At 34.7% G+C, this 17,074-nt stretch overlaps 1 protein-coding gene across 1 annotated transcript in view; it reads left to right on the top strand.

The window, feature by feature from the left end:
* Positions 1-17,074, top strand: part of LOC138709330 (probable glutamate receptor) — a 112,032-nt gene that overhangs the window by 93,363 nt on the left and 1,595 nt on the right. The window contains exons 6-10 of the mRNA XM_069840027.1: positions 1,480-1,583; positions 6,488-6,664; positions 7,970-8,199; positions 9,186-9,403; positions 10,174-10,436. Of these exons, the coding sequence (XP_069696128.1) occupies positions 1,480-1,583; positions 6,488-6,664; positions 7,970-8,199; positions 9,186-9,403; positions 10,174-10,436 (992 nt within the window). The remainder of the gene's footprint in view (positions 1-1,479; positions 1,584-6,487; positions 6,665-7,969; positions 8,200-9,185; positions 9,404-10,173; positions 10,437-17,074) is intronic.

Below are 17,074 nucleotides of genomic sequence, written 5' to 3'. Positions count from 1 at the left end.
GCAAATAAAGGTCAGAGTCTCGTATGTCAAAGATAAAGCTCTTTCACAATAAGTTTGAAACGTGTTGGGAAAAGTTCTTGTGTGTCAGCATATTCTCTTTGCTAAAGCGTGTAATTATGTGTCCCCAGTGTCGGAGAATTGCTGAATATGCTATTTTTTGTATTACAAAATGTAACATAATATAGGGCCTACATGAGAATATATGTACAAAATATGCAATTTGTGTACTGAAATAGGAAAATATGCATGCAATGTAAATAAATCTTAAAATATTTAATCCTATTCACTGACGAATATGTATTGATTACTATTGTCATGCTATCGGAAGAAAACAATGTTATTAAATTACTTTGCATGGAGTATGCATTTTATATATAAATCCCGGCTCTAGTTACGTCATTTTACTGACCGTATGCATACAATTGAATCACGAATTGGGAAAGGAGTTTTCATATGTTTTGCGAAAATGAGTTAACACCACCATAATACTCTAAAAGGTAAAACACATCTTTCTGTTGAAGAATGGGTCAAATCCGACTCACGTACACATAATATCCGTTGTGTTTAAGTGTTATTTTATTTGAAAATAGTTACAAGACCTTCACTGAGTACTGATCTGGAACCTTTATTGCATGAATGAAATTTTACAGTCAGTATTTGTATTTGTATTTATTTTGGTAATAATAATTGTAACATAAAACATAATATCAACAGATAAAACTTTAGCTCATCCCTGAAAAAGTAGAACTCGTGCTCAAGGGCGGATTCCTGAACTTAAATTAAGAAGTATATAATACAATTTGTCTTATGTCTGCTACACAATAAGAATATATAAATCTAAATTTACAATTTTTCATTATTCATAAAATCCATACATAACTTTTTAAATTTAATACTAGAACTATTAGAATTGACAAGATTAGTATATTTAAATATAAATATGTTATATATTCTTGGACCTAAATTACTATTATGATTAAATACTGTAGCAGTGTTGCATTTTGGTTCAAACAATCTTAAAGAATTCATATCTTTTGTTCATAACTATGATAATACAATTCAAAATTATTTAGATTTTTATGTATGAATTTTATTAATGCAATAATGTAAAACATTGGATTGTGCCAAAACGTAAATATAGAATACATTGTCATTATAAAGCATAAATACCAGGTCATTGGAAAAAGGTGCTACTTCCATGAAACTAAACGTCGGAAAAATAATATTCTTTGTCTGATTTCTTTTACAGTCATTCTAATAGACTCTTATACTATTTAATAGCATTTCAGCATAAAATTTCCGATAAGTGTCAGTAGAAACATTTTTTGCGACTTTCTCAAAAGTAGCTTCAATGGACTTGACATCTTTTTCAAATTTCTGATTCATTAAAAAAATGATAGGCCCTATTCTAATACTTCTGTACCCAAAGAAAACTATTTTTAAACTAAGTTAATTTTACTTTTTTTTTTTTTTTTCTAGAAGCCGTACCTGAACGTGGCAAAATACGACGGTAAGACACCTGTTAAGTTTGAAGGTTACCTCATGGATCTGTGGAATGAATTGCAGCACCGAATGAATTTTACGTAAGCATGTATATTTTTTTGTTGATTTCATTGTACATGCAAAGTTATTCTCAATAGAACTTAAAGTCATGTTACTCTATAATTCTCCGAGGGAAAAATGTATAGAAATCGTTCACATTTTGAAAAATTGAGTGATCGCAGATGTAAGGAACCATACATTATTATTTTTTATTTTAATTGAGGACTTTCCTCATTACAGGATTGTCACGAGGACAAAGTATACTCTAAAATTTGTTTTCCTTACAACAAAAATTAACATTACACATAGAAGTCCCATCTCGAACATCTGGATTTAATGTTCCTAATTATGTCTGCTGAAGAATACAATGCCTCCAGTTCTGCGTTGTGTAACTTTCTCCATTCTCCCGTAACTTCATCCCTCTTATCTCCAAATATTTTCCTAGGAACCTTATTCTCAAACACCCTTAACATCTATTCCTTTCTCAAAGTGAGAGTCTAAGTTTCACAACCATACAGAACAATCGATAATATAATTCTTTATAAATTCTAACTTTCAGTTATTTTGAAAGCAGACTGGATGACAAGGTTTTCAACCGAATAAAAGTAGACATTTCCCATATTTATTCTGCGTTTAAATTCCTCTCGAGGGTCATTTATGGTTGTTACTGTTGCTCCAAGATATTTTTATTTTTCCACCTCTTCAAAGGATAAATTTCAAAGTTTTATATTTCTATTTCGTACTATGTTCTGGTCATGAGACATAATCATAACTTTGACTTTTCGGGATTTACTTCCAAACCTATCTCTTTACTTGCTTCAAGTAAAATTCCCATGTTTTCCCTAATAGTTTGTGGATTTTCTCCTAACATTTTCACGTCGTTCTTGCTTAAATTGTATCAGCAACGTTAACTCAATGCACCGCGTGACCGATAGGTGTACCATTTCTACACGTAAATGACACAGGATGGTCCACACTACACTGGGACGTTCTGTATATCGTAAATTAATTGAACAAAGGATAGTGGAGTTATATTCATGTTGTAAAAACACCCATAACTAGTTTAAACCACAAGCAGAATTTGTTAGCCATTATTTTTTCAACATATTCAACGAAATTATTAATACTTACGCGACCTGAAGCTATCAGATACGTATTTCATAATTTATGACCATCAAGGATACAAAATATATTTATTATTGATTATTTATCCAATCTGTCCTTGAGGTACGCTAAAAATTCTTGAATTGTTTTCGTATTTTGATATTCCGAGTCACTCAGTACTTCAGTTCAGCTGTCAGTTATAACGTAGGCCTAACTTTGGAAAATATTAAATGTGGCTTCTACGAGACTACGTAAGGATTAATTTTTTGATCCTGCAGAATTATCTGTTATGGTTACCATTGGTTACTAATGGAGAAAAATTCGCTCTGGCGCCGAGGATCGAACTCGGGACTTCCAGTTCTACGCACTGGGCGCTCTAACCACTGAGCTACGCCGAGCCTCAATTCACAGCGCTGGATCGAATCGTTCTCCTTTGGTATTTTCCCTTAGTGACCTTACTTCTACGAGACACTTAAACGAAAAGGAATACCGTAATAGTTTTATTATCTCGAACGATTGTAATTGGCTTGAATTTCAAAGGATTACATCCAATGGAAAATCATTTCCGTTATCTAAAGAGTTTCATATATATTATATATTTTGATGTACCGAAGTACATATGATATTTCCATGCAGATATTCTGCGTCATCATATGATGAAAGAGTGATGGAACGGAGAAAAATTCTCTCCGGCGCCGGGATTTGAACCCGGGTTTTCAGCTCTACGTGCTGATGCTTTATCCATTAAGCCACGCCGGATACAACCCCGACGCCGGTTAGAATCGTCTCAGATTAAGCTCCATCTCTTGGGTTCCCTCTAGTGGCCGCCCTCTCCACTACGTCATAGATGTCTATGAACGCAGGACCGAAGTTCATACATGTGTTGAGGTGCACTCGAATGAGTGACTGGTGGCCGGGATCCGACGGTATGGGCGCCGTCTTGATCACAAAGTGATTTATTACGCATATCATATATATTTTGATGTACCGAAGTACATATGATATTTCCATGCAGATATTCTGCGTCATCATATGATGAAAGAGTGATGGAACGGAGAAAAATTCTCTCCGGCGCCGGGATTTGAACCCGGGTTTTCAGCTCTACGTGCTGATGCTTTATCCACTAAGCCACGCCGGATACAACCCCGACGCCGGTTAGAATCGTCTCAGATTAAGCTCCATCTCTTGGGTTCCCTCTAGTGGCCGCCCTCTCCACTACGTCATAGATGTCTATCCGGCGTGGCTTAGTGGATAAAGCATCAGCACGTAGAGCTGAAAACCCGGGTTCAAATCCCGGCGCCGGAGAGAATTTTCTCCGTTCCATCACTCTTTCATTAAAGAGTTTCAGCTAACACTGCAGAAACAGTTGAGGCAAAAATGTGCAAAGAAATAGGGGCAGTCACTTTTGATGTCTCCTTTAACTTGGGACAATTTCTGTCATTTTTCCTTGATTATTTAACGGCGTTGTATCAACTACTAAATTATTTAGCATCGATGGAGTTTGTACTAGAAAGATGATATTTGGCGAGATGAGGCCGAGGATTCGCCATAGATTAACAGACATTCACTTTACAATTGGAGAAACCCTCGGAAAAAAACCAACCAAGTAATAACTCCAAGTGGGAATCAATCCCACGCTTGAACGGAATTCCGAATCAGCACTCAAACGCGTTACCGCCTCAGCTACGTCGGTGGCTAGGTAATGATAATGTTAGTGTACGTAGCTATAAACAGTAAATGATAATAAACTGTTAAAAGTCATTTGAAAACGGTACAGTCTACTGAACAAATTTATTGATGTAACAGTGTTTTATTCTAATGATGATGGCATGAAGGAAAAAAAAAAGAACTGGTTTTTTTCAAGCAAGTAACGGTATTGGGTTTATAGGAATATTTAGACCTAACTTTTGGTGGTGAACCTAGAAAAGTACATTTTAATTCCTTGGTTGTGTGTGTGTCTATATATATATAATTACCAGAGACCGGAAGTTTAGACATTATGAATCATTAAAATAGGGAGGCAAAAAGGCATCATAAATAGCTAAAATAGGCAGGCAAAAAGGCATCATAAATAGCTAAAATAGGCAGGCAAAAAGGCAATATAAATAGCTAAAATATTAAATAAAATGCAATTACAAAAGCCTTGCACTAGACCCACAACCTTGCACTTTCCACAAAGGGATTTCGGCAGCAAGAAAAGCTTTACATAAGTCGAATGAAAATTGAGATTTTCGACTCCATGTTGCAATTACTGTTGGAAGCAAAGAAATCTTCTTTCCAGTAGCCTTGGAAAGTGCATTTTTGTGTTTGGTTATACTGATATGTTACGATATGAAATATTTCTTTTCGTAGTTCACTGACTGCTCACATATTTTGCATGTAAGTACTTTACCGTCAGTAAAAAATACGTCGGATCCAAAAGTATTAATCTAACTTTGCAATTTACTGCGTAAAGGAACACTGAATTTCGGCATCTTGCTGCTAGCTACAACAACGTCGCAATGAAAACTGAAAGAAAAATAACCGTTATAAATAACGTTAGAGCCGCACTCATTGATACCTTGTCAAATAAACACAAGCGATAATTAAAATGCTTACTGTTATACATTTTTGCTCGGCAGCACTTATTGTTGCAAAAAGAATATGAACTGACTGAAAGACAATAATATACATTCGGTGAAGTCACTTTCATTGCAGCGGTTATAGAACTAAATTAAAATATACCTGTAGGCAATTTTTAATAATAGATTAATAAATAATATATAAATAATCAAATAAAGGCAAAAAAAGCATTTATTTTGTAAATTAGGCATTTATATTTAAAAAAGCAGAAAAGGACAACATAAAACTGTGACGTTTCAATCACAAAGGCATAATTCATACGGATTTACTTTCAAAATGAAGATAGATTTAACACATTTAAAAAGGCAATCTGCCAAAGTTCTGGTCTCTGATAATTACAGTAAGACCTTGGATTAAGTGTAATTTGGTTTGCGAGTGTTTTGCAAAATGAGCGAACAATGAGGAAACATTTTTGTTTGATAAACGAGCGATGTCTTGCGATACGAGCAGCACGATTTGTACATAACTTGTTTCGCTTGCAAGCAACAGAGCAAGAGGCACTGGAGGGGATCTTGTGTGAGGAGGAAGAGGAGAAAAGAGCGGACGAATTCCTCGCTTCAAATGAGATTAAAGAGGTGTGTAAAAAGTGGGAAACAGTACAAAATTTTGTTCAAATTCACCACCCTGATAAGGTTGTAACAGTGTGTGCGATAAATCTATTTAACGACAACGCAATGTCACATTTTCGCAAAATCCTCAAAACGAGACAAAACCAGGTGTTATTGGATAGGTTCTTAGTCGAAGCAAAAGATTCCATTCAGTTAAGCAGTCAGAAGTGATTTTGTTACTGATAGGCCCCTAGTGAAAATATTTTCTTTAAATGTTCAAGAAGTTTACTAAGCAGTAAAACAAGTGAAAGACACTCAAAAACAAAAAACAGTAAAGTAATTTGTGTTGTACTATTGTATTGAATTTTACCTAAATTATACTGTATTTTATATGAATAAAACATTGTGAAACGAATTAATCTGAGTTTGCACTTTTTTATGTAGAAAGTCTCTTTGATATACGAGTGTTTTGGATTAAGATATGTTTTCGAAACGAATTATGCTCGTAATCCAAGGTTTTACTGTATATAATTTAATTTTATAATACAATTTACTGTAAATGTCGTAAAGCTTTAGTTATGAACATAGATAAGTAAACTTTACCTCTTCCAGCAGCACAGTACAATGTTCGGCCGTGAAGAGATTTATTATATGTATTTAACCTTTTCCAGTACCAAATTCGTAACTTCACATGACGCAGTTTTTGGATTTCTTCTCGACAATGGCTCTTGGAGCGGTGTGGTTGGAATGGTTTTAAGAGAGGAGGTGGATGTTGGAATCAGCTTTTTTGCTTATTTGAAGGACCGTATTGATGCCGTTAGCTTCTTACCTCCAATTTGGAATGTGAGGTAAGATTGTGAACTTATTCTCTGTTAATATAAACATACAAAGAGTATATATTTCAAAATGTGTACAACTTCCAAGAAGTTATTATTATTATTATTATTATTATTATTATTATTATTATTATTATTATTATTATTATTACTTACTTACTTACTTACTTACTTACTTACTTACTTACTTACTTACTGGCTTTTAAGGAACCCGTAGGTTCATTGCCGCCCTCACATAAGCCCGCCATCGGTCCCTATCCTGTGCAAGATTAATCCAGTCTCTACCATCATATCCTACCTCCCTCAAATCCATTTTAATATTATCTTCCCATCTACGTCTCGGCCTCCCCAAAGGTCTTTTTCCCTCCGGCCTCCCAACTAACACTCTATATGCATTTCTGGATTCGCCCATACATGCTACATGTCCTGCCCATCTCAAACGTCTGGATTTAATGTTCCTAATTATTATTATTATTATTATTATTATTATTATTATTATTATACAAGAATAACGTCTTCTACACTGTGCAGATATATCTTTCGGATCGTATTACTTCATCACATTATATCCAGCTTCTGTTCCTACAATACTCTCCAGAAACCAGTTACAAAATTTTGAACTCCACTGGAGTGATCGCATGGCAGAAATTCGTGGACAGCTGTAATTTTATAGGGTTGTAATTTAAGCTTGCTGAGAATTTTGAATCACCTGTTTCCTAAGCAAGTAGACGGAGTTCCATAACATTTTAAACAATAGTTTTCATACCTGAAACAGGATTACCGGCACCAGGATATATTCTTGCGAATCGCCTTAGACTTACTACTACATAGTATTATACATAAAAACTCTTTGTTCTAGACTTTAATATACAGGGTGAGTAAAAAAAGTATGGAACAATGCTTGTAATTTTCTTATTTCTAATTTTAGGAAGAAACTATTTACAAAAAAGTTGTACGGTATCAAAGAAGGAAAATTTTGAACATTTTTCAAATACTATGTTTTTCATTTATGAAATGTGTGCCAGTGAGTCTGCGTTTTTTAAATGGCACCAGGTAGGCTCTACTTATTTCCCCATTTTTGGTTTCTTCAGGTCTCAGTACGCACAAAATCATTTTTTTTTTGCCATTTGTAAACTATTGTTTTGTAAAAATTACCTTTTTTGATGGCAATTTATGTGTACTGATTGAACAAAAGGAAATTTTACTGCTTCAGTACATCAATTTGAGGAGGTTTTGGTTTAAACAATTGTAGACAAAAGCTAACAGAAAGAAGTGAATAAAGCTAATAAAAATACTTCTGACGTTTCTATATTTAAGGTTGAAAGTGCACATGAAGCAGCCCGAGATGGAGGTGAGCACTTTCAGTCACATTCTATCACCATTCGTGTCCTCGCTGTGGGGAGTAGTGGCTGCCACCATGGCTGTACTGTCGCTTTTATTGGCTGCAACTTGGTACTTGAGTCCAACATCGAAGTTCAAAGACGGTTCTTTGCCTTGTAACCTATATGAGTCGTGTCTTTATGTCTATGGGTCCTTCTGCCAACAAGGTAAGTTGTAAGCTACTGAGCGACACAATTTGCATGAATGACAGAATAACTAAATTTTACTGTATTATCCTCCCATCTACATCTCGGCATCCCCAAAGATCTTTTTTCCTCCGGCCTCCCAACTAACACTCTGTATGCATTTCTGGATTCGCCCATATGTGGTAGGCCTGCATGCTCTGCCCATCTCAAATGTCTGGATTTAATGTTCCTAGGTGAAGAATACAATGCGTGCAGTTCTGCATTGTGTAACTATTACTTCATCCCTCTTAGTCCCAGATATGTTCCTAAGCACCTTATTCTCAAACACCCTTAATCCCTTAACTTATGTTCCTCTCTCAAAGTGAGAGTTCAAGTTTCACAACCATATAGAACAACCGGTAATAGGTCTATAACTGTTTTATAATTCTAACTTTCAGGATTTTTGAGAGCAGACTGGATGGCAAAAGCATCTCAACCGAATAATAACAGGCATTTCCCATATTTACTTTGCCTTTAATTTCCTCCTGAGTGCCATTTATATTAGGTTGGTGAATAATTCCGTAGCTATTTTTCATAAGTTTATTAATTAAATTTAGATGTTTTAAAAGGTTTTTTTAGGGTGGGCGAAAGGGTGGGCAGGAGAATTTTTGGGTGGGTGGGTGCCCTCCCTCGCCCACCCCTAGCGCCGTCACTGAGAACTATATATAGTAGCATGTGGAATTTGCAACTCGGGAAAAGATTGTTAGAGCCCAGCTTTCACAGCCCTACGTGACAACATGTCTCAGAAGAGTTTTGTATATTTTAGTCTTTGTGGACTAAGGTATCAGGAACCAAATTCAGTATTTAGGAGTTAAGAAAACAGATAAAGCCTTAGATTTAAAATGTTAAACAACATATAGACTTATTTGGACTATTGTTAGATGATAAAATCTTTATATATTATATTTTATTTTATATTGCATAATAAGTAGTAATCTGTGAAGAACATATTGTGACTTCCTCCACAGGTCACGACACAGTGCCCAAGACAATGGCTTGTCGTCTTGTATACTTCAGTACGTATTTCTTGGCTGTTATACTGTTCGTGGCTTACTCGGCCATCTTCATCTCCTACCTCACTGTAAGGCGAACTGAGCTTCCTTTCAATGATTTCCAAGGTCTCCTGCGACAAGGATCATATAAGTTAGGAGTACTTGCAGGATCTGCTCGCATAGATTTCTTTAAGGTAAGAAACTTACTGTTTATTGGTACATTTTTTCTTGTGAACATTAGGGAATAAGAGAATGTTTTCAAGTTTCCATAAGTTTCAAACTTTTCAAACTTAAGTGCATTTTTTTCTGAAACTTATTGAATCTACTTCTGTGATACTTTTATAGTGTTTTCTGCAGCTTGTGTTCTACAAAGTAGATCTAATATTCAGGTTTATGAGTATCACAAACGTAACAAGAAAAAATATATGCATTAAAAATATTTATCAAAGTTAAATATTTTCTGTTTCACTAAGGCTAAAGTATTTGACTAAATATAGGTTTGGGTGCAGAATTTACGATGTAGGTACATTACTTGATAACTTAAAATAGTACAATGAATATGAGTGAAAATTGTAGCAAGTAATGTCCATTTAAAATTTGAGGTGCAATTAACAAAGTGTGAAAACAGGTTATCAGTTATGAAATTTTTTTTCACTTGAATAAGAGATTAATTAGTTGTCTTTTATACCACTGAATTCATAATGATGTATTGTATAACCATGGGAATTTTAATTTCATTCTGAGTGCTAAAATTCTAGACATACTGAACTAAACTTTTGTACTGAAATGCTTTAATTGTAGAGGAGTCACTACTCAGTCCCCTGAAGACGTTTAAGAATCTTTCTTTTCCAAAATTCTAGGAGAAACTTTCTGGGAACATTTCATAATGTCAATAGTAGTAACATTAGTAGGCTAACAATTAAAAAAAACCAATCTTTTCGTATATATTGTTTATTTTTCACAGAAATCTAAGATACCTGCACTGAAAGATATTTACAAACATCTTATATTTCCTGATATCACCAAACTTCCACGAAGTGATACGGAGGGACTACATCGCATATGTTCAAGTGACAAGTACAGCTACCTGGTGTCTGACGTAACACTTCGGGGTCTGGCTCGACATATCCCGTGCAAAATAGTGGGAGTTCCACAGGCATACTACTCCATCACTGCTTCTATGATCATAAGGAAGTCTAGTCCTTACAAGAAACTCTTCAACTACCAGTAAGTACTGAAAATCATTCTTGGTGAAGTTACAACCTAATACCATAACAATTCTAGACCTTTACAGCAAAGATGCAGAATTGGTCGCCAGTTGTGACATACGTCACAAGCCGGAATACTTCATTTACCACTTTCTTTAAATCCACGTGTCATTCACATGATAATGTAGAGGGGATTTGTATTCACTGTCTAGTGATGGAGTTAAACGCAATATCGTGCAGAAAATAACCATTTTGAAGAGCAATGGGAAAATGAATACGTACGGTACTTCTATATTTCTGTAAAACAATCACAAATCACGTATGAGAACTTTCTGTGTTTGGTTCTACATAAGTATGTGAGCAAACATCCTTGAAAATGAACTTCATTAAGAGTGATGGTTACTCTAAATTGACAGAAGCACATCTGGTTTCCCTCCTCAGACTATAGACCTATACATATTTAGTATAGCCTAATATAACGAAACTGGCGGAATAAAATGCACGTTGTAGTTGAAACTAAGTTAATTACAATTATTTTCCTTTATGTTCACATGAGAAATTAGATTTGTTTTAGTTTTTATTATGAGACCAATGTAGTCAATTTTACTTAAAATAGAATTATATACTTTTATACTTTTAAAAATATTACGAATGATTTAATTTTTACATACAATCGTATTATACAGGACTAAATACCAATAAAAAGATAACGTATTTAATCTAAATTTTATGGCAATATGTTCTGAAAGGAAGTACTTAAGTAACTTCATGACTAAGGTTTCCTAATCTGCTAGGACTATAACAAGAATGTGTTTTATTTGAACATTCGTTATTATTATTATTATTAGTTCACTTTAAACAATTGAATTTAAATGACAAATTGTGCATTTATGTAGCCTAATTCTAAATGTTTTTTCATTTACATATAAACATATTGTATTCATATAATGCATTTAATACGAATTTGTTGGTTAAATTTAATGTTATAATTATAACATTTTGTTCATGAACACAAGTTTGTTGTAATCCGCCACATGGTTGTAGACGGATCACGGAAACGTCATTCAATGCCCGTGGACTGTGGGAGGGGAACCAATGCTTTCCTCATACTTCCACCTCTCTCTTCTAATTCTGCATCACTGCTTTTCAGTAACGCAATGACAAATAAATTGTTTAAGTAATGGTTGATAAAACCCATTCATGTTCTTTTTTAGAATATTAATTATTATTGTTTAATTGAATAAGGAAAGCAGATGGTTCTCACAACTAATGCAGTTTTTGTCGAATTAGTTTTATTTGCATATGATTTGAAAACTGAAGAAAATAGTGATCCATATCTTATGTCAGATTAATATTTGTTGCCACGGAATTTTTTATTTCTCAGTAATTCATTTAAACGAGCGAAAAAAGGCTATGCATGATTCTTTAGTATGAGGTTAAAGTGCAGCTACTGAGGGTCGTGAAATTTGTAAAAATACACAAGACGTAAGTACTTTTGATAAATGAATATTTACACAACAGGGGTTGCTATGCTTCAAAGATGTATGAGGTATTGGAAATATAGAAATGATTTTAGAGAAAAATCCAATAAGTATTCGTAGATCGCCACATGTACTTGGCTTTTTAAAAGATAAAGTATATTATCACATAATAGATTGAAAAACAGATAAAGATGTTATCGAACTCTTGGAACTGAATTGCAGTCGGAGCAAAATTACGGCCGTGTGAATATCTGCAGTCAGGTAATCTCCAATTCCATGCATGACACATTTATCAAGAAAATAATTACGTATGTTTAATATTATGAAGACTAGATTCGTAGTCCTAACTGTAGATATAATAGCACAACCTGACCTGCCTACTATATAGTAAACATTGAAAGAATTCGATTTTATGAAGATAATACATACCGGTACATTCCCATTATAAGTTTTATGCGTTTCATAAAAAAATGTAGCATTTTGTCATAATATCGAAGATATTTTTACTTGCAATTTTTCATAAATCATCAATATCAAGACATACGAAATGAAACAATTTACAGTGATATGATTCAAATAAAAATATAGGTATCTAAACTTTCATTTTCTGCATTGCGCACAAAAGGATTATTTGTAATCACAAAGGTAATATATCAGAATTTATTTAGAAGTTACAAAGTTTATGTTACTATTAATTTCGCACAAAATGAGGCCTACATAATTAAGAATATTATAGATTATATTAATTTATCCTACAAAATTTATCTGTAATATTGACACTTAATATTTAAGGAGAAAAATTCGCCCCGGCGCCGGGGATCGAACCCGGGTCCTTGGTTCTACGTACCAAGTGCTCTGACCACTGAGCTACGCCGAATTCAATCCACAGCATCGGATCGAATTCTCCTCCTTCGATGTTTCCCTTTGTGGCCTGACTCCAAGTTAGACATATATATATATATATATATATATATATATATATATATATATATGTTGACGTGTATCCAATGTCAACTGCCATTATACTAGGAGCGCACTCAGCTGAGTGACTTGTTGGCCGGGATTCCGCAGTTATTATGCACTGCTAGCTGAGAGAATATTGTAGATTAATACATAATTAAGTTCTTAATGTTTTGTAATCGCTTGTAACATTACTTTACAGTACCAGTTGTGAAAATCTGCATTTAAAATAGATAAACATACTACTCGTACAAAGGTTTTTTTTTTCTTTATAAATACGGAATTTGGCAGGTATGGGCCTACCTTCGGAATTGCTAATCTGAATTATCTATAGCTCGTTTGTCAACCTTGTACATGATAGTTATTTTATTTATTTGCTTATGACAGTCACAAACTCATTGTTTATACGAATCTGTATGCATTTTCAAATGTCGGAAATCACGCTGCAAGTTCGGACTGTACTCGAGGTTCAATACAGTAAACTTTATCAGTTAATTGTCTACGATTATTTCCGACTTTCAATCTGAGGACACGTATTATCATGAAACAAGATAACACATATAGTTAAGTTCTTTATTATTCTATTGATCAATAAGTATTTCTGCAAGTTTATTTTTGGCACTACGAACCTGAATTACGTATAACTGGTTTGTTCACTTCGTCCAGGTTCTTATTAGCAATTTTTTAATAGCTTGCGACAACCATACACTTCTCGTCTACAAGATCTGTCTGCTTCAGAGGCTTCTTTAAAATGATTAAAGCTGCATGGCAAGTTTAACTGTGCTCTAGGTTTTATAAAGCTTCTCAGTGCAGGTTCTCTCGGACTTCTTGCAATCTGAGAACGCATGTTGCCATGATACAAAATAACGCAGATCATAAGATTCTCTGTTATTATTATTATTTTTTTTTGACAATAAGAGTTTCGGGTCCACATCTGTGGAGTAATGGTCAGCGCGTCTAGCCGCGAAACAGGTGGCCCGGGTTCGAATCCCTGTCGAGGCAAGTTACCTGGTTGAGGTTTTTTCCGGGGTTTTCCCTCAACCCAAATGAGCAAATGCTGGGTAACTATCGGTGCTGGACCCCGGACTCATTTCACCGGGATTATCACTTTCATATCATTCAGACGCTAAATAACCTGAGATGTTGATACAGCGTCGTAAAATAACACAATAAAAAAAGAGTTTCGGTAGGTTTATCTTTGAGACTATGATTATTATGCTTGTTGGTCTATTTCGGACACTATTTTCATTGTACTTGTCTTCTTACAAAGCAGTTGGTGTGGTATCTAATGCACTGTATGTGACGATGAAGCCATTAGCAGTAGAACATTCCAATATTTAGGCACAAGCAAAACAAATTTTCATTATCAGGTTTCACACTTGTCGTTCATTATTATTATTATTATTATTATTATTATTATTATTATTATTATTATTATTGACAGAGGATTACTTAACAAAAGTCTTCTGCAAAACAATTATGAACGAGTACTATACCACAGTCGCGCTCAAACCTCCTGACGTTTCGCGAGCGCCAGTAACATGCGAGTGCGACGTTGTCACAACTACGCTCTTCATCTCTGTCTCTCAGCGGCAGTAGTTTTAAAACTGTGAAGCGCGATCCTGTACCTGAGATTGGTTTGCTAGGGAGATGCAGAAGGCTTCTTAATAATAATAATAATAATAATAATAATAATAATAATAATAATAATAATAATAATAATAATGAATATTATCATTAGTTTGCATCGAATGAAATTAAAAGTCACAAAATAAGAAATATTAGTCGAGTCAGTCCTAAATAATCATACTCGCTGAATTTATATCAGTTTTTGTAATAGTTTTACTTTTATTAGGATTAAAAAATAAAGTAGTCGAATAACACAAAGGCGCAATGTAGGCCTAATAATAAAACTGAATGATAGGCTTAATTTGAAATAGTAATTTTCTGTACAAATGAATTGACATGGCCCTAAATATCATTATGTCCATGTTGTCAAATCATATTCTTGAAAAAATAGTGGTTATTATATGCCTACACATTTAATAATCGCCTTTATAAAATACCCGTTTGTTGCGCTCAAGTCCTGCATAATACGCTATTTTTGTGGAATATTTTCGATGTAATTTTCAGCAATGTACTGTAACAGCACTGAAGCATTTTGGCCATTTAATGGAAATTTTTGCTGAACAGTTTGTTGTCTTTTAGTGTACTGAAGTGTGTGTTAGTGTGATTACAATGAGTGTTAAACGAAAAGCGCTTTCTGTGTCAAAAAAAATTGGAAATCTTACGAAAGTACGATGAAAACAGTACTCTTAATCAGAAACAACTCTCTGATTCATTACGAATCCTACCATTGACATTAAGGACGATAATAAAAAAACGCGACTCAATCACTGCAGCTGCGATGTCGGGAGGCTGTAAGCGCAGGAAAGTGAAGTGTGATAAACATGAGAAGTTAGAGAACACGCACATGGCAAACAACTATAAATGACTTTTTTTTTTTTTTCTTCGAAAGAATTAAGTACAGTACACATTGTAAATGTTTTTGGTGTACAGTACAGTAATTGCATAATGGAGTAATACTGTATTACCTTTCATGAATCATGTATTTCAATAAAGAAAAATGCTAATAGATACTGTATATAAGTCAAAATTAGTATACCGGACTAATACACGGTCCCGGTTAATACGCGGTTCACACGCAGTCTCTTGAACAGCGTCTTTTCGGGGTTTTACTATATTAACCCGTAAAATTGGAACCACTGGGGGTAAAAATGTGATTTTTGTTTCTGTGTGTTCAGAAAACATTAAAAATTAATCATATATACATGCAGGGTCCCTACAACGTACCAATTTTCAGAGCGCACTCGTTATTTGATTTTGAGACTTTCTAAGCGGCGAATATGCGTGCCCATATGTTGCAACGCAGCACTGCCGCTATTGGCTACCGCCGATAAGCGGACACACCTGCAAACGTAAGGAAGTTTGAGCGTGACTTTAGTTTCAATGCAACACGAAGAAAACGGGTATCATTTGATCGGAATCCGTAAGTGAACACTGTGTGAATCTATAAAATAAAAGCGTGTACGGTCCAAGTAATATGATGATTTCAGTTTCTCTGTACCTCTAATCTATGAGTATAAATAAATACGGAGTTGTTATCGGTTTGATTTACCGATGTGTTGGGATGCAAGTCCACGGCGAGGACTGCGGTTGTGGCCACCAGGATTAGTACCGTATCGGCGCAATTAAACTACGTACAAAACTCACTTAAAATACGTAGGTGATGAAAATGTCGATCCTCATGGAATATCGCGCAATTAGGCCTATATTTTCGTTCACTCTCGCCAGTTCTTGTGGTGGTTACACGGCTATTTAGATGGAACTACCGTACGACACGCTTAAGAAAAGCACAAGCTGGGGTCAATTACGTCACCTTCCTCGGAGTCTAAAAACCAATTGAGGGGTTTGGGGGGAAAAACTAGGTAGTTCCAATTCAGTACTTTTCGAGATAATGAAGAAAAACTTACCGCCAAACAGTAAGCATGTACAGAAAGAGGCAGGTCCGAAATGCATTATAACTGTGAATGTAATTCTTGGAACTACCTCGTTCTTCGACCAAACGATAGAGCGTACTTTTTTTTTTCCTCTGTTCATAAATAGCTCAAAAATAAAAAAAATTGGAGCTGCCTGGTTTTTTCCCCCCAAACCCCTCAATTGTAATAATTCACTCGCAATCGTGGATCTTCATATTTTAGAGCATGCACTGGGTTTAGTGATAAGGTTCAATATGTATAAACTATATAAACGTTGCAGATGATAATATAGACACGCCAGTCTGCTGAGCTTTTTTTTTTTCTTCGAGAATAGTGCCAATGTCATATAATCTAGTCTGTATTGAAACTACTCTGTTTCTAGGACATTATTTGTTTAACACTGTTCTCAAATTTATTCACTGACTTATGTAGCTACTGCATGCCTCGTCAGTAGGGTATTCGGAAATTTAGTAATAAACTACGTGCAGATTCCGCGAACCAATTCATATTTATAATAATCATGTCTTGCACACAAACATTCCTCTGGAGTTAAACAGCGAGCTGTACTATACGGTATCTCACACTAAACTGCACTCACAAGAATCATATAATAACATTGCAAAACCTCTTAGCCGCGTCCAATACGAAAGCGAAGAGTGAGCAGAGAGGTGCAGCAG

This window comes from Periplaneta americana, chromosome 1 (genome assembly GCF_040183065.1).
Source record: "Periplaneta americana isolate PAMFEO1 chromosome 1, P.americana_PAMFEO1_priV1, whole genome shotgun sequence".
Lineage (NCBI taxonomy): Eukaryota > Metazoa > Arthropoda > Insecta > Blattodea > Blattidae > Periplaneta > Periplaneta americana.
This window is presented reverse-complemented; position numbering and strand designations above follow the sequence as displayed.